Genomic DNA, 15,822 nt, shown 5'->3' with positions numbered 1-15,822 from the left:
CCCCCGATTGATTTCAGTCCTGCCAGATCTAAGTCAGGGGAAGGCTGGGCAGTCTTTACAGTTCTGAACTGGGAAAAGAATGGTGGAGAATGGACTTCAGCTTCTAGGACAGTCATGGACAGGCTTCACCTTGCCTGCCTTGGCTTTCTTCTCTGTTCTGGTAAATAAAGTAATTTTGTATGCACAGAGGTCTGAAGTGAGCCTGGTGAGAGCTGAAAAAAATATATACATACATATATATATATGTATATATATACATATATATATATGTATGTGTATGTGTATATACTTCACCGAAGGTCCTTCTTTGTGTTCCACAAGTCTCTTCTCTCCCTAGATTCCTCCTCCTCCCCACCCCGCCCCAAGATGTTTGCGGCTGACTAAGGCACAGATGCGTGTATTCCATTCCTGGCCGGCAACACCAACTACAGCTCGGCGCCTCCCTAGGCTGTGCGCTCACTCCAACGCTGAAGCCGGAGCCGCTGAACTCTAAGCTCCCTCGACTGCCTGGGCTCTCTCGGCTGCCTAAAGGCCACGCAGTTGAGGGACCCTGCCTCTCCACCATCTCCAGTTCTTGATTTCCAGAGATACAGAAAGGTTATCTCGTCGGCTCTTTTTGTGCCACTGGGCAAGAGCTGAAATCCCTCTTACAGAGAAAGCTGAGTTCAATGATTACTCAGTTCACCTCACAATCGCACTATTTGGTTAAGGCTTTGCTGTTCTAGAGTTCAGTTAGCTCTACTGGCTTATGGTTAAATTTTTTAAAAAGCTTTGAAAAAACTCACAAAACCCATATTTTAAATGTCTGGTACTTTGTGAACAAACCCCTTTGATCTCCGTGGACCTCTGAGGGAAAGAATTACAAAGAGAGTGGTGCGGGCCAAAGAACCTGAACACGAGGTTTGGTCTGCTTGAGAATGCCAAAGCACAGCTTACCCAAAGGGCTCCTAGATTTTCTGAGATGTGGTAGGGAAAGATTTCTTAACACATACATTTTCCTCAGTACATACAATGCCTTCCAAAAAGGAACACTCCTTTCAAAAGTTAAGGTTAAAGACACTGGAAGAAAAGTGAAATTTGACAGATCTATTTATGGGTGCTGATATTTGGTGACAAGGCTGAAGCTGATCGGTTGAAGGGAGTTGGGGGTCTGTAATGAAGGAGGGAGGGACCAGATGGGGCATGTTCAACTACTGAGATTTGGTCCAAATAGGTCTCAGGCCTCTTCCTCCTTTTGAGCTAAGAAAAGGTTACAAAGTGGAGTTGATGTGGCTTTTGCACTTCAGCATTGGAGAAAAGAATACAGAATGGCTCTGATGGCTTTCTCCCCTTCCTCTGTTTTTGTGAATCTCTGCCTGATCTTTCCTAACTGACATTTTGGTTACTGTTATCTGCAGACACAAACCCCCAGCTTCTCCGAGTCTGCCTAAAAGTTCAAAAGTAAAATAGGTTTCCATCAAACTTTGCCCTGAAACCCCTTCAGGCTTCACCTGGAAAAAAAATTCTGGCTTTTGCAGACCAGGTCCTCAAGCCTTCCTTCTATTTGATGTCAAAGCAGCAGAAGTACCAGCTGAGGAGGGGGCTTGAGGAGAGTTTCTCATCTCCACTGAAAATGGAGACTTGGCTGCCTTGGGATATTTCAGGAGGGCAAAGTAGGTGGCCCTAGTTGGTCTGGAAGTAAAAATCAAGACCCAGAATATTTAGGGTACTTTGCATTGCCAAAGCAGGACCTCAGGACTGTCAAGTTAGGAAGGAGGGTAAGGAGGTGGGCAGGAAATGTGCTGTTCTATGATAGTCCAAAGGAGGCCCCCAGCTTTCTGGTTTGTCCTCTGCTTTTGAGCATAGACCATTACTTGGGAGCATTTTGGAGGTTAATGAAAATTTAAAATTGGAGACCTTGGCATTTAGGACATCACAATAAGTTGTCATATGGAAACTGTGAAAGCCATAAAAGTATAAAAAGAGTTGTATATATGAATACTAAGCTTCCTCTAACCCCACCCCCCACCTTCTCCTGGTCTAACTTCTCCCACTTTGAAATAAAATGTTATTATGTTCTGGAACAATAAGCCAACAATGAAGCATCATTGTCAATTCTTTATAAATAACTTTATCCTTTATTGTCAGTAGTTCTGAAAGAACCATTTAATTCATACTTGTGAAAGAGGGAGAGGGGGGGAGGAGAGGAGAATTTATTTCAGAAACAAGAATATTACTTACTGCAATGATACTGTTTTAGATTTGATAGCCAGGAGCAAAATTAAAGGCAAACATTGACCTCTTTGATTCTACACCTGGCAGGATTCGGGATTTATAGGACCCTTACAGGACAGGTAATTTAATTTTGTAGGATTTGCTTAAATTCACTGCTATTTGGGGGGGCTGAAAAGATAAAGGGGGAGTAAGATGGTGTGTTTTATCTAGTTTTATGAATCCACCAGCATTATCCTGACAGAAAACCCAACCACCTATTTCTGAGAAAAGCTCAGGAAGAAAGGAATGGAGGAGCCAGGAGGAGGAAGAGGGGGAGGGAATCGACACTGAAATGTTCTCAGGGTCTGTGGCCACCTTACCCAACTGGTTACCAAGGCAAAGGAAGAAAAGCTGTAGAAAAGAGAAGAGGGTCTGGAAGTCTTTCCAACACTAGGACACCCGGAGGTTTATGGTGTCTTCATAATTCCCTCATCCCATAAACATCGACCCTCTTTTAAGACAATTTCTGCTCCCTCTCCTCAGAAAGGGAAAATGAGGAAGCCCTTAAGGACAGGAGGTAGGGGTGCAGAAAGGGGGAGGGAGTTTGAAAAAGCCCCGTACTTTGTTCTTTGTGAGTGAATTTGCTGGTTTGTCGAGTTTCTGACGCAGGGTGGCAGCAGACAAAACAAGTAAACAACACGCAGACACAATAAACAGGGACGTCTGACAGCGCTGTGGCAGAGGCCATAGACTGCTTGAAGACTCCAAAGTCGGTGTGGGATACTGGAATAATGTCACCCCAAAGTCGGTATGGCTAGGGCAGGAAGGCCTGAGTTACTCTGTCACACCTTCTGTCGCTGGGGAAGAAAGGCTGTGAACCCCCTGGAGCCACAAGTCTGGGCAGGAACCCAAGTGTCTTGGGAGCAGCACAAAACCTCATCCAGCACTCCTCTTGTCCACTCTTTCATTTATGGGGCTTTCCACTGACATTTTATTTCCTCTCTGCTCTGTCTTTCAGTGGCCCCAGAAAAGCTGCAAAAGGAGGCCAATTAATTCCCAGCCGAGGCCCATACTCAGGGCTCCAGGCCCACAGGCCAAAGGGCCCAGCTTGTATTCTAGAGGGACTTCCACCAGCCTTCTCTTAGTGGGCCTCACATTGGTTCAAGTCACTGACAAGATTAAAATGCACCCCCATCAGTCTCCAGATCTGGGTATTTATAGGACCTTCCAGAACTCCTAATATGTCCTTACAGACAAGCAATTCTAGGGTGAGATATTGAGCCAGGGAGGCAAAAAGAAGGAGAGTTATTCACAAGTTATCCTTGCCTCTCCTGCTTGCCTTCCCTACAAGCTTCTTTAAGCAACTTGCCCGCAGCTACCTAGACCCCTGCTCAGAAATCATCTTAGCCACTACAATCCCTTTGCCATCCACATGGAGGCTTCCAGCCTCCAGGACCCAGTCCTGGAGATTCAGAACTGCTTTCAGACTCACAACAACCATGAAAGAACCCACAGACTTCGACTTCGTTTTCAAGATGACTAGGTTCTCTTTGGAAGAGAGCCTGTGAGTTGGCAGACTTCATAGGGAGGTGAGGAGAGCCGGCAGAAGGGTGTAATATGTTTCAGGCAAAAGCAATGAGCCAAAGCCTGTGACTTCTTTGGATTTTTGGAAGCCACATACTCCAATTCCAGCACACACATTTCCGAAGAGATGCACAGAGGGCCTTTTCCTCCACCCCATCGCTCCCCTAGCCAGTGAAGGCTAACAAAATTTCACATGCACATAAAACGGTGTTTATCGAATATAGCCATGGTAGTAAACATTTAACCATGAAGAAATATGAGTCTCTATATATTTCTCCCTGCCTCTGAATCTGTATATTTGAGACTGTATATAATAAATATGTAATTCCGCCAAGCCTGGTTTCAGAACACAACAGTCAGCCCAACAAGGTTGCCTTTTCCAAACCAAGGTCAAATTCTGTAAGGATCACAGCTGTCAGACAAGAGGCGAGAAGAGAAAGGGTTTGCTCTGCCCATTTCTTCTAGGAACCTGGCCTGAAATACAATGGATGGCAGAGCTTACAAAACCTCTTAAGGAGCAGACCTGAGGGTGCCCAAAAAGTGAGCTCAGAGGGAATGCTTCTGAGTTCTGGGCTCTGGGGAGGTTGCCAAGCCTTGATCCATAGAATCCAGTGACCGCCTAGGTAGGCCTCAGCATTGAGAATGCAGAGCCCTCAAGTAAAATTCTATTCTTGGCCTCACTGGCTATTATTAGATAATCAGAAAAGCTCTCCTGCAGTGAGGAACCACATCCACACAGAATTTGGCTTGCAAGAAGGCTGAGGATTGCCATTGATGGCCCCTCTTGTGCTTCTGTTGGAGCACCAGAAAGAGAAAGAACCGAGCAGAAAAGTGAAAGTAACTGGTAAGCAGAGTACTCGGCTGGCTGTTTTGAGATCTGGTTTATCCCCTGGCCAGATCAGAAAAATGGAAAACTAGGGCCAGTCACTGGCGTTTTGCTTCTAGGTTTGCCAAAGAGGGGTCTAGGGGTGAAGGGTATAGGATAAAATGGGGGGGGGGGAGTAAAGGTTGCAGGATTGTAGCCAAGAAGGAACAGGAAATCAATAAAAATATAAAGACACCTCAAGCTGGTGTTTTTGACGGATACTCTCGCACCCTAGCACCTATTTGCACATCCACCTATTTGTACATCCAGCTAGATCCCCTGTAGGCCTAGGGAAATACCCCATCCTAGCCCAGGCCCGCCCCTTGGATGGGAGGGGGCCTCTAACATCCCAGGTGAATCCACACTAGTCTGTACAGCCTTCTCCAAAAATGGCTTTCTTTTGGGGTGGAACAAAGGAGACTTGTCCCCCAAACATCCCCTCCCACGTCATTGCGGCCTTCCGCAGGGACAGGGTCCGACAAAATACAGGCTGAAGAAAGAAATAACGGCCTCACCGATCGGCGGTTCCCACAGTATGCCAGGAGAAGACTCCCGTTCGGGCCTCCAAGGCCCCTCCACTGTCTCAGCGCACTCCCCTGGCCCTTTTCAGGTCCCACAGACCCTAGTCCTGGTCAGCCGCAGCCTGCTTACCCCGGGCATCCGCCCGGAGGCCAGGCTCGGGCGGCAGTAGATTGCGCGGCAGCCGGAGCAGGCGGCAGGCTGGGCCCATTTGGGGAGAGCCAAGCGCTTTTCTTGGTCGTAAACAAGGAACGCGAAATTAGCCCCTCGGCAGACGCCTCTGCCTACACACCAGTCCTATTGGGGGGTGGAGTGGGAAAGGGGAGAGAAAATGCCATTTCTTTCCCCGAGAGAATACCTCAGAGGCCTTTATGTCGACTGCAAAAGGGGAATTTTGGGGGGGCTGGAGAAGGGAAGGTGGTTGTAGGGGGATGGGAGGGAGGATTCACCATAGGCTCCAGCTCAAAGGGTTTGATTTGAATGAAATCAAACTGTATTTTTTAAAACAATTTCATAAAAACGGGTTCTCTAACCATTGTGCGACACCCCCCCCCCAGGCGATAGGTCTAGGTTTTAACAGGAAATCCAGCTATCCCCTCCCCCACACTGCTGGGCGAAGACTCTCTTCTGAGCTTCTGGGAGAAGATGGGAGGTGGTGAGATTGACGCAGACTGAAGGTGTGAGTCTGTCTCCTAGTGTCAGGGCCCTCGCCAGGAAGGAGCATGCTACCTTCTCAGCTCTAAGGGGTGTCTGTTTGGGTGTGTAAGCATTCTGTGTGCATGCCGCTCCTTATAAACACAATCTCTCACTAACAGGGTCACCTCAAACCCAAGCCTGGAAGCAGGGCGGGGTCATATATCAAACTGCAATGCAGTCAGGGCCATGTACATTTGGAAGAAATTAAGCTACTATGTTATGAAACCATATGTGTCAGGTTAAGATTATACAACACGTCATTAGCACCAATTATTAGGAAGATCCAGGACTCTACCTACCACCTTAGTCTGACACCCTTACCGAAGAAAACTCACCCACCCCACCCATAAAGTGCTCGGGGCCTTGCAGCACCCTCGAGGTCCTGGGGGCACGGCCTAGTCTATCCCCACCCAACTGGAGGCCTCTCATTCCCACCTCCACCGGGACAAGGCAGGTCTTTAATGTATAGCAGTCCTGCAAGGCGCAGGAGGAAGATGGAGTGGCATCCCGAGTGGAGTGGCCGCAAGTGAGGGGGGCGGGCGCCGGGCCCACGAGGGGGGGCAAGCATTTAGGACGCTTTTCTCCGAGCACAAGATGGCTTTTGAGCTCTGCATCCCCACCCCCAACTCATTCCACCCGCAGCGTAGGGCGCCTCCCACCCTCCTATGCGCCAGGGTGGGGGCGGGAGCAGGGGTGGGAAGATTCGCTCCCCTTGGCTGACGCGCACCAGCCACCAGCCTCCCCCCTAATTGCCAATTAACAGGCTCTGCCGCCCGCCTAGCTGCGCCCGCTTCCTGCTCCACCGCCCGGCCCTGGGCTCACACTGCGCATGTGTGAGGCCTGGCTTCTAGCTCTCCGAGAAGGAGGGGGCTCCGGACAGGGAGGGGGCTCTGGAAAGTTTGTTTAGGGGTTGAGGAGCTGACGTTATTTAGGGCGCAATGGGCCCAGACTATAGAGTCTCTCTCCTGCCTTTAAGTTTGAGCTTCCAGGCCACCACGTTCCAGTTCCATCAGTCAAAAGTAGACATCTAATAAACAGGTACAGACACTGTGGGCATCAGGCAGAGGGCCCCGAGCCCCTGACCAGGGACTTCCGTCCGGCGGGCCAAGATTCTCCCCCACAAGACCCCAACTTCGGCGCGTAGCGACGTCAGGAAAACACATTCTCCCCACTACCAGGATTTCAGCTTTACCCCCACCCTCCCATTTTACCTCCCCTTAATTACCCTCGCGCCCACCCTCTCACCAGCCCCCTCTTCTCTCTAAGCAAGACAAGCCATTGCGGTCCTTATCTTGAAACCGCCACCCAGCTACGGACCATTAGTTACATATTTGAACCAATAAGGAAACACTTACCGGGCGCTGCTGTCACTCTCCCTCTCTCCCTCTCTCTCTCTCTCTCTCTGCCTCTCTCTCTCCCACTCTCTGTCTCTCTCGTCTTTCCTCATTCTGTGCCGTTGTCGAGCCTGTCTCAGCTCCACACACACACATATACTTTATATATATTTTAAAATAAATAAAAAGTCCTGATTTTTAAAAAAGCCAAATAAAATTAAGGAGAGTTGCAGGGAAAGGACAGGAGGGAGAATCTAGGAGAGGGGAGGGGTGGAGGCATCTGCAGCTCCGGATCTCAGCCCCCACACCGGCGAACCTCTTGCCCCTTGGGGGCCAGAGGGTCGGGTATAGGGAGAGAGAGGTGCTCTTAACTTCTGCCTCTCCCCTCCCACCCCTCTCTCCCCAGGTGCCCCCAGCTTCCGGCAACTCCACCTAAGGAAAAAAATGAATAGGGAAAAATAATTATTAATCAGATTAATAAAAAAAAATTCTGGTAATGAACGGAGCGCCCAGCGCAGGTTTCCCTGGCAATGGTTAGGCTCTTACAGGGAGGACTGTTCTGCGGAGCGCTCGGAACGGACAAACCACAATAAAAAGTTCACGTTCATGGATGGAATCCACATGACTTCTTGTGGCCAATCCAACTTGTGAGTCGATCGTAAACTTTTATTACTCAGCTGTAAATTTTCTGCAAACAACCGGGAATGCGATGCATTTGTGTAGCGTGTGCAAATGGGCGCCACGGTCGCCATGTTTACCCAATTCTCTCAGAAAGGGAGCATCCCTCGACCCCCACCCCACCCTCACTACCGCCCACTCCCCAAAGGCCGGCTGCTCTAGACTAACACAGTAAGAGCAGACAGGGGATGTAGGGAGGGAAGAAAAGAGGGTTCAGATGCTGAGGACCCACTGCCTTCTCTTGCTGTCCAGAATTTTAAATACTTTTCTTAATAAATGAAAGTAATGATATTGGACCTGATGAAAATCAAAGCTTTGCAGAGCTATGCAGCCTTGGGGCAATGGAGGCTGTCGAGATGAAGAACTGAAAATGAATACCGTCCCCATCCTACCTTTGTTTTCTAGAAAGAGAACACATCTTTTCTACTGCAGTGCCCCAGGCAAGCCCCCCACTCCCCACCCGTCAAACAAGAACTGGAGTCTCAGGCTGCTGGCAGCTCTCCCAAGCAAGCCTGTCATAGATGGAATCTAAAGGACAGAGAGCTGGACCAGGATTTGGCAGTCCTTTGGAGGCAGCAGAAGGGGTGAGAGTTTTGTGCAGCTCCAGGGCTCCTTAAAATGACTTTCATTTCTCAGGCCGTTCCTTTCTCAGACAGAATGACACTCCCTGCACCCAAGACTATTATTATTCCTAGCTTCAGGTCATCTTGTTTTCCAGATATTAATGGCAACTTTCAATCCTCAAAAAAAAAAAAAATAAATAAAATAAAAAATATAAAAAAAATAAAAACAATGTTAAAGCTGAAGATCTTGACCTTCCTTCCTTCCTTCCTTTCTTTCTTTCTTCCTTCCTTTCTTTCTTTCTTTCTTTCTTGAGGAGCAAGGCTCTTTGAAACCTTTCACCCTTTCAGGTTGCCCACACACCTGTCTTTTTCAAAGGTGTTGGGGAGAGATCTCTGTCAGTGTCTAGGCCGCTGGGATCTGGCTTCAGAGTTTGCAGGCCCCATAAGAGAGTCATTTACTGCTCTAAATTCTGCCTTCTACTCTAAAAGTCTATGCACCCCATTTCCCCCAGGCCGTCAATTTTGGTAATAAGTACAGTGTGGGGAGGCCAGTATAAATTACCTTGTAGAAAATATTTGCTAAGTTGTAGTCCAGCCACTCCCCACTGGCTGGAGATCTAAAAGCGGGCAATTCTTTCCTTGATCGGCATTGAGGTGGCAAGGGAATCTCAAGGGCTGGGTGCTCAGCCAGCCAACAGAAGACCCTTCATCCCCTCCCCAAACTTCCTCCATAGTAAGTAAAGCAGTTCCCTCAGCCGGATGCAGAGACCTGTTCCTTTTACAAACCCACCCATAAATTTTATAACAGGTAGTTAAAAATTACGACGAGGAAGCACTGGCCTAGCTTTTCACAATGGCAGCGGGAAGAATGGGGCAGCACTGCCCGGCAGCTCACCGGAAATTTTACATCCAGATTGTGGCACGCAACCTGTCCTGAATCCTCTTCAATTGGGGTTGGGGGTAACTTTTCAACTTTCAGGCACTCTCTGGGGGCATCTCATACCAGGAATATGAAACTGGGGAGGCCAACCCACCCTCTCCTTCAAGGGGTCCCCTGAGAGCCCCTCAGCGGCACACTTCTTCCCTTGGTACCCCAGATTTCTCCAAGACCCGCATCTTCTTTGGACATTCAGTGAAACAGTAGGGGAGGAAACTGCGGATATATATATTTTTAAATCTCGAGAAACGAATTTGCCCCCCAACTTAATAGCTGCATCATCCTGTCTTTACCGTTGAGATTAGAATAATAAATCCAAGGCGAAATGAGCGAGATGCTTCAACTCAGCATTTTGAAAGATACTATTTTTCACAAATCACAAATAGCTTTCGGAAGCCACTTTGATTGGCTAATAAAAAAAGTAAAGAATGGGAGAAAGTCGTATCTGCAGAAACCGAATGGTACCCATTTCGGTAATGGGACGACAGCAGCATTTAGGAGCTCGCATTTCTAAAGAGCGCATCCCACTTTCGCAATTACATTCCCCCATAAAACGGGTTTTTAACCTCCTTTTCTTTCCAAACGAGAAAACTAAAGTGGTGAGCAGGGAAAGCGGGGAGCGGGTAACGAGGGGGCGCTGGGGCTCCTTAGGTCTAACCCTCTGGCTGCCCGACATTTCCAAAGAAGCCGGGCGCCAGACACACCCCGCCCTCCGACGCGACGGCTTGGGGCCATGGACATTGCTGAGCAGGGACAGGGATGAATGCGGGATTGGTGTTGCAGGGTGTTGAGGGAGAAGCAGCGAGACCCTTCAGAATCATTTGATGAAGGAATCATGTCGCTCTGCTTCAGGGCAGAATATTATTATTATTATCAATAGCAATCATAATCTCACGATTAAAAAAATGAAATGGGTCTTCTTCTGTGGTCCCACAGAGTCTGGTGAGAAGTGAAATGTTCTCAGCCTTCCTGGCCAACACCTCATGTCTCCCAAGCCAAATGGGATCACTTGGTTGTCAGTAGGGACCCCAAATTCTACAGATTTCCTGGCAGGTTCTACTTAAAGTTATTCCTAAACTGTCCTTTCAAGCTCACAGGCAGGATTAGGGGAGCTCTAGGAAAAGCGCTTGACAAATCTTGAGGCTTTTTTATAGGGGCCAAAGGTTGGAACCCTGATGAAACACTTGGCCTGGGCCTAGGTTAAAAAACATTGACCCAGAGATCTGGTCTCAAAAATATCTGTCTTTGGTGGTCTGTTTGAAGACCAGAAGCCACCTTCCCTCCCCTCTTCCTCTGGTCTGGCTGAGCCAGCCAGCTTATATCTCTGGAATTTGGAATGGTTTGAGCAGAATTTCATTGGCATAAACATATTTGTCTGCCTAGGACCCTCCAGAATGATCCCATTACTAGCTGGATTTGACTCTTTATTTTAGAAAATGTCAAGATTCCCTTTGCCCTACTGTGGCTGGGCTTGGGGACTGTCCACTCAGCAGGCCCATCTTCCCAAATCAGTAGTCCCAACTGTGGTGGCAGGCAAGAGTCAGAGTAAAGCCAGCCAAGAGCTGGCTTGAAATAACCAAAACGGAGGAGGCTAAGTGGACAGAAGGGGGCTGAGTAGCCATGCGCTGGCGGCTGAATTTGAATTCCAGGGTACAGACTCTATCTTACTCATTTGTCCTTCCTTTATCCTCTGACTCAAACAGAAGTCTCCTAACCCTCACACTTTGGCATTTTCAAGCCAAACTCTCCTGACTATCAGCTACCTTTAGCCATACACATTCCCCAACCCCATCCACTATTTCAGAATGATGCTGGATGCTAAGGAGTGGCCACAAGCAGGAGATATGAAATTAGAAAAGAACCCCAGGCCTAAAACCCTGAAAGAAAGAGCACCATCACAGGAAGAGCATAGGGCTGACTCTTTATATGGACTCAGCTCAGAGACCAGAGGGCTAAAGCATGAGCTCCATCTTCCCACTTAGATCCCAGCACCTACAAAACTTGTTGGGCATTAAGACTAGTGTAAGCAAGTAACCCTTCTTCTTTCTTCCTTCTCCCTTCCGGTAGACTTCCCTCCTTCTCCTCCTCTTAACCCCCACTAGTCACCTGCTCTACCTGCTTTGCCTGTCCTCTCTACCCCACTTCCAAGTTCTACCACCCAAAGCAAGATCAATGTAGGCCTCTTGCAGAGCTGGGAAAGGGAATAAAGAGGGGAGGAGTAGAAAATGGGGAAGAGTTGTAGAGAAACAGCAAGTCATTCCAGCTTTACTTTTTTCTTCTTCTTCTTCTTTTTTTTTTTATTATTACTCACGTATACAATACAAAGTACTTGGACCAGGAACAGAGCTTTCAGGACACAAAATCTACATTCATAGCTGGACATAAAGACGAATGACCAAAATTATTATTATAGATATATTTTAACATTTTTTTCCTTTCGAGCACATTGCATAAACAGAGAATTCAAGACAGAGTAACTATACATTCAGTGCAGTTTAGTTCCTACTCTACTGGGGTTAGAAGCACAATAAAAGCGCACAAGACCGTTGGGCTAGGCAGTCTCAGTTGTTGGGATTTTTTTTTTCTTAGTGAAATAAGCAGCAACAAACAACAACAAAACCGCATTACAAATACTCTCAAAGCAGGATTTCTTTCTATAGGTAGTGATAAAATACGCTGGAGGTTTCTTTCTTTTTTTTTTTTTTTCTTTTTTCTTTTTCCTTTTTTTTTCTCCCTCCTGTATTAGGATTTTTTTTCTTTCTTTTTTTCCCCAAGATTATTGCAGGTTCCCTTTAGGTAGTATATTAAAGATTTATTGTCAGTATATTATTTTCATGATTATGGTGATTTCTGAGCACAAACACTAACACAGCTCAGAGGAAGCCCGGGCCCAAAAGATCAAACAGCAAAGGCAAGGCAAGGAAGGCATGGACCCAAGTGACTATGGGATGGCTAGGTAGGATTTCAGAGACCATTGTCAATTGTAATAGGCCCCTCAGGAAGGAGGTGGATAGAGAAACCCACATCTCCTTGATCTCCAGCAGATTCCTGGAGAAAGTCAAGGGGGTTTTCTAAGGAAAGAGCCTCAGAGGGGGAGGGAAACCTTCTTTCCTATCTTTTATTTCTTTTTAATTTTCCTTTCATTCCCCCTTTCCTGTTTTTTTCCTTCTTTCTTTTCATAAAAAAAAATGTTAATCCAGTATTCTAATTCCCAGCATACAAGCAAAGCTAGGAATCATCTTCTACATTTTTAGGGGAATCCCTTTTAAAATAAATAGGCAGAGAAGCATGTGGAGAGGGAGTGTGGAGAGAAGTTGTAATGTGTGTGTGTGTGTGTGTGTGTGTGTGTGTGTGTGTGTGTGTGTGTGTGTGTGTGTGTGTGTGTATGTGTGTGAAGGGTTAGACTTTATCGGGAAGGGCTCAGAAGGTGGGAGCAGGGACAAGTGAGTGTGTGTTGGGCAGGGAGTGGAACAGAACTTTTCCCTGTTCAGGTTCCCCCTCCCAACCCCCAGACAAATAAAGAGTGGGGGAAGTCCAAAGGTAATAAAAGCAGAGCTGCAACTATCTGACAGGTAGTTAGAGTTGTGAGTGTCATTCTATTCTCTATAAAAGCAAATGACAGTCGTAAACTTCTCAATTTATCTGCTACCATAAAACGAAACTTCAAGGGAGTTGCTAAAGGGGGGGGGTGATTTTCTCTCTCTTTTTCCTTAGTCCTTATTTTCTTCCTTTTCCTCCTCCTCTTTCTCCTCTTCCTCATTCCCTTCTTCTTCCACCTTCTCCTCATCTCTGGCCCCAGGCAGTTTATCCTTGTTGTTCTCCTTTTTCCACTTCATCCTTCGATTCTGGAACCAAATCTTCACTTGTCTTTCTGTCAGTCCCAGGGCATGAGAGACTTCAATCCGGCGCTTTCTGGTCAAATAAGGATTAAAGAGAAACTCCTTCTCTAGTTCCAAGGTCTGATACCGGCTGTAAGTTTGTCGTCCGCTGCGCCGCCCAGGAGCTGAACAGAACAGAATCCCAGTATGGTTATGTCTGGGTGGGGGCTCTGCCCCCCCCAACACAGCCCCACAAAGTTCCCTCTCTGCTATTCCCAGTTCTGCCTCCCTCCTGCCTATAAGACCGACAGCAGAAAGCAAGCAAGGGCAGGAAAAGTTTCCATAGATGTTTTGGTTTGACTTCCTTCACCTTGGGAGGTGGGTGAAGGTGGGGGCTGAGATGTGGCTGTCTGAAAAGTAAGGGCTTGAGATAGACAAGGAAGCTTTCAGGGTCCCTCAGGCCTACAGCTTAGCCCTTGCAGCTTTGTTTACAAGTGCAGAATGGTACTTAGTGAGGCCTAGAGACATAGTCTGTTTCCAAAAGAAAGGAAAAGGGCTGGGGTTAAAGGAGAGAGGGCTGTGCCTACTGCCCCCCTCCTTGCCGATCTCTGCTTAATGCTTTTTCAATAAGAAAAATAATTGATCTTCTGGAATGTATCACTGCTCTGCCTGATTGCTAACTGGAGACCAACAAATAAATCAAGGGCCATCCCTGCCGGAACTTGTCGTTATCGCTTCCCCCTGTACTTCGAAATTGGGCCGTGAAGGGCCACCCTTGGAGGGGCTCATGACCTGAACAGCTCTTCAAGAGACTCTATAGTTCTTGATTGGCGGGTAGACTGATCTCAGAGGCCCCTACTTGGTATGTCCCCTCTCTCTTTCTGAGCAATGATTTTCCTCTTCTCGGGCTTTCAGTCTTCTCTCCAACTGGAGGAAGTATAGAAAAGTTGGGGTAGTGGCCTTCAGGCTGCTTCTCTGAGGGGAAGAAGTGAAGATCCCAGAAAGCCAGAATGCTTGTCCTTGGGGGGAGATAGCAAAGAGTCTCCTTTTCACCCAACGGTCTGGTCACTGTCTTGGGATGGATGGCGTTGGGAAATGTCTTTGGGAAAACTGGCTACCAACCCCAAAGACTGATAACCTCAGTTTACTTAGGGTGCCCTTGTCAGCCATCTCCCCAACTTTGGCTTTACAGATGGGGAGAAGGAGAGACAGAAGGAATAGAGAAAAGGATTTTAACTCTTTGCACCCACAAATCACCTTTCCCCCACCTTCACCCCAACAAGCATAATGTCTCAGGCACCCCACCCCCCACTCCCAGCCAAGCCTTTCAATCTCCCAGGAACCCACCCAGGCACGGGAGTGGAGTGGGAGAGACCCCCAAAGCCAGGAAGGAAAGCGAGCGAGGGCAGACAAAAAGGAGGCGAGGGAGGGGGGAAGACCCTGGAGCGCGGGAGACCAAGGGGAAAAGAGAAAAGGCTTCTCACCGTGGGGTCTCATCCATGGAAACATGAGGCTGGGAGACGAGTTCTGATTTAAGTGGCCTTGTCCTTCGCTACTGTTAGTGTTGGCGGAGGATTTACAGTCGGGATATTGCACCACGCTCGCCTCTTGCTGAGCCCCATAAAGGGACTGTCTGGGGAGCGCCTCGTAGCCATAGAATTTGGAGGCGTCTCCGTGGCAGCTCAGCGAGCACGGGTTCTGCTGGTAGCCCGAGTTGGAGATGCCGGAGGTGCCGTGGTGGAAGAAGTCTTGGACGTGGTGCGAGGCGTGCTGGAAGCCGGGCGCGGAGCCGCCGGGCCCATACACCAGCGCATGGCTTCTGCCCACGCTCTGAGGGAACCGGCAGTCGTAATAGGCCGGTTCCAAGGACTCGCCGCCTTTGTATTTGGAAAACAGGGGGTTGACGAAGTAGGAGCTCATGCTGGGTACATGAAAACCCGCTGCCCCCTCCCCTTGGATCACGCTCCCCCGTCGGGTATCCCCGAAACTCCCCTCCCCCAGGGACCGAACCCCAAGCTGGCCGGCTCCCCCGGGCTGGACTGCTGGGCTGGGGGCTGGGCAGGTGGGGGCGCGGTGCCGGCTGCGGGCTCGGGCGGCGGCGGCTCTCTGCTCACTGTCGGTAGGTAGAGCGCGCGCTCTCACTTAGCTCTTTCCTCTAACAGCCCAGGCGAATTCCTCAGACTCCCGGCGGTGGCGGCGCTTACACGCGATTCGCGTTCATCAATCCACGACATGAAGACAGGCGAGCGAGCGAGCGAGCGAGAGAGCGAGAGCGAGAGAGAGAGAGAGAGAGAGAGAGAGAGAGAGAGAGAGAGAGAGAGAGGGTTGAGGGGTTCAGGGCTGGGGGGGGGACCTGGAGGAGAGGGAGGGAGGAGAGGGGAGGAATGGGGGATGTGGTGTGTGTAGGGGGGGTCAGCCAGCCCCAGCTAATGGCCAAGGCCAGCTTTTCCAAGGTGTGCACTCTAGTTTGAAGGTGTCCTCCCCTTTTCTTTCCTTTTTGAGAAATACCTGAGCCATCAGGTCAACTCGGGTTACCTCAACAGGTAGAAGACCCCCAGAGGGTGAGTGTTAATAAGTCATGGCTGAGCCTGCAACCCAAAAGATGAGTCCCCTGAGGTTCCTGAAGTCTGAGGAT

General features: G+C 48.6%; 2 protein-coding genes across 2 annotated transcripts in view; both read right to left on the bottom strand.

Annotated features, from left to right (window-relative positions):
- Hoxc5 (homeobox C5) overlaps window positions 1-7,351 on the bottom strand; it is an 18,882-nt gene extending 11,531 nt beyond the window's left edge. Inside the window, exon 1 of the mRNA XM_031357236.1 lies at window positions 7,213-7,351. The gene's annotated coding sequence lies outside the window, so the exon portion shown is untranslated. The remainder of the gene's footprint in view (window positions 1-7,212) is intronic.
- Window positions 7,352-11,638: 4,287 nt separating this feature from the next.
- Window positions 11,639-15,431, bottom strand: Hoxc8 (homeobox C8). The gene is made up of 2 exons (XM_031357218.1): window positions 14,672-15,431; window positions 11,639-13,372 (listed from the first exon to the last, which is right to left on the bottom strand). Exons 1-2 carry the CDS (start codon window positions 15,105-15,107, stop codon window positions 13,080-13,082), a joined length of 729 nt encoding a protein of 242 aa, XP_031213078.1. The 5' UTR covers window positions 15,108-15,431; the 3' UTR covers window positions 11,639-13,079.
- Window positions 15,432-15,822: the final 391 nt, after the last annotated feature.

Source organism: Mastomys coucha, unplaced genomic scaffold, assembly GCF_008632895.1.
Source record: "Mastomys coucha isolate ucsf_1 unplaced genomic scaffold, UCSF_Mcou_1 pScaffold11, whole genome shotgun sequence".
NCBI lineage: Eukaryota > Metazoa > Chordata > Mammalia > Rodentia > Muridae > Mastomys > Mastomys coucha.
The sequence above is the reverse complement of the archived record's forward strand: the minus strand, read 5'-3'. Positions and strand labels throughout refer to the sequence as shown.

Bases quoted from the DNA above. Each gene is read 5' to 3' on its own strand.
- Hoxc8 (XM_031357218.1), bottom strand. From the start codon at position 15,107: ATGAGCTCCTACTTCGTCAACCCCCTGTTTTCCAAATACAAAGGCGGC. The intron at 13,373-14,671 runs GTGAGAAGCCTT...TGTTCTGTTCAG, and splicing joins TCCATGGATGAGACCCCACG to CTCCTGGGCGGCGCAGCGGA.